Below are 1947 nucleotides of genomic sequence, written 5' to 3' on the forward strand. Positions count from 1 at the left end.
GGGGTACCTGGAGGCAGAGGAATGGCTAGGATGACCCGCTGAAGCAGCAGAAAGAAAGAAAACCTCCCATTCTCATGAGCGCACCCTAATACAAAAGGCTGTCCTCACGTGGTGCCCCCCAATATGCCATCTGTATACTGTCATCTGAAGAAAACCCCCCACCCCCAAATGACCCCCTTAGCCCCAAATCCCCTTTACTCCTCCCCGATACTCACATAAAAGTCACCCAGCTGAGGGCAGGGGCTTTCTGAACCCTTATATCATTTCATCTCCAGCCCCGCGCTGGACAGTCGGTGTTGGGATTCTCCCTTCACAGGCAGGAAAAATGATGCAGAGACAATGAGAGACTGTCTAAAGTCATGTTGGTGGGCAGAGTCAGTTCCAAGCTTTGGATTCCGTTCTTCTGCCTCCAATCCACTGCTCTTTAAATAACTACTACATATTATGGGGAGAAAAAGACAGGTGAGCTTTTCTTGATGGATAAGAAATCAAATAAGGGGAAAGAAGAGACATTACGCAGAATGTCGGGCAGTGCCATTTGTAAGGCCACCTTAGGGGCTGGGGACACAGGAGACAGGGCTGTCGTAGGGTCAATACAAAGGCCAGGCAGGCCGAGGGAGAACAGTCACAGAGGAGCGGGCGGTGACCCCCAAACAAACAACCAGGACCTACTACCACGTAATTTCCTTTTACGATGACCCCGTGGCCCCCTTCCCTGTGCCCCCAACTCACACGCACAGCCGGCCCTCCAGGCACCCATGCTCCCAACCCCCTCTCCCTTCCAGACGACCTGAGCAAGGTGACCCCACCCAAGGTGGCTGTGTTCGAGCCGTCAGCAGCAGAGATCTCCCGGACCCAGAAGGCCACGCTCGTGTGCCTGGCCACGGGCTTCTACCCCGACCACGTGGAGCTGAGCTGGTGGGTGAACGGGAAGCAGGTCGAGACGGGGGTCAGCACGGACCCTCAGCCCCACAAGGAGGACCCCAGCCGCAATGACTCCAGCTACTGTCTGAGCAGCCGGCTGAGGGTCTCCGCCAGCTTCTGGTACAACCCTCGCAACCTCTTCCGCTGCCAAGCCTGGTTCCACGGGGTCTCGGACGAGGACGAGTGGAAGCAGGACAGGCCCAAACCCGTCACCCAGAACATCAGTGCCGAGGTCCGGGGCCGAGCAGGTGAGCCGCTCCGGGAGGGTTTGGCAGGGAGGGAGGCAGAGCAGACAGAGGGGGAGGTCCAGGGAGGAGAGCAGAGAGACTAGATGCAGAATAAAGGGGAGGGTGTGGGAAGCCCACCGTGAGGGAGGACAGGGCACCTCGGGCTACTTCCTCCCCCACATCCCAGATGGTCAGCCCAACTCAGCTGTGCTGAAAGGTCCCCCTCCCTACGCGCCTGCACAGCTCAGGGTCTGAGCAGTGGGTCCTCATCCCCTTCACTGCTGCCATGTTCCATGACCTTCGAGGATGCTGTGGCCACATCGCCAAAACAGAAGGAAGGCGCTGCTGGGACTCTGACCAGAGGCTGCCCTGAGCCTGGGAGTCTGTGCTGACTACAAGTCTGGCTTAGTTTTTTGTTTTTCTTGGTTCTTTTGGAAGCAGCTCAAAATCCCACACATTTGTTATTGTTGAGTTTTGATGGGTCAGGAATGTGCGCATAACTGAGCTGGCTCGTCTTCCTCAGGAGGCTGCAATCGGGTGTCAGCCAAAGCTGGAGTCTTCTCTGAAGGCTCAACTGGGGAAGGAGCCACTTCCAAGCTCACGTGGTTGTTGGCAAGAGTTAGCACCTTGCCAGCTGTTGGGCTGAGGAAGGCTGGCTTAGTTTTGAATCTGCTTTTGAAGCTGGACTCTCTCATCCATTTCCCTCCCCCTTTTTTCTTTCAGACTGTGGCCTCACCTCGGGTAAGTGGCCCCCTGCTCCTTTGTCTCCATCTCCCATGGTCTTTGCTCTGGAACC

General features: G+C 56.5%; 1 gene segment (V, D, J or C); it reads left to right on the forward strand.

The window, feature by feature from the left end:
* Positions 1 to 292: 292 nt before the first annotated feature.
* Positions 293 to 1564, forward strand: LOC113617230 (T cell receptor beta constant 1-like). The segment is given in 2 exon segments: positions 293 to 1172; positions 1431 to 1564. Coding segments are annotated over 2 exon segments (591 nt in total).
* The last annotated feature ends 383 nt before the right edge of the window (positions 1565 to 1947 follow it).

This window comes from Aethalodelphis obliquidens, unplaced genomic scaffold, assembly GCF_003676395.1.
Source record: "Aethalodelphis obliquidens isolate GAN/ISIS:26980383/991018 unplaced genomic scaffold, ASM367639v1 scaffold3407, whole genome shotgun sequence".
In the NCBI taxonomy this organism is placed as follows: Eukaryota; Metazoa; Chordata; class Mammalia; order Artiodactyla; family Delphinidae; genus Aethalodelphis; species Aethalodelphis obliquidens.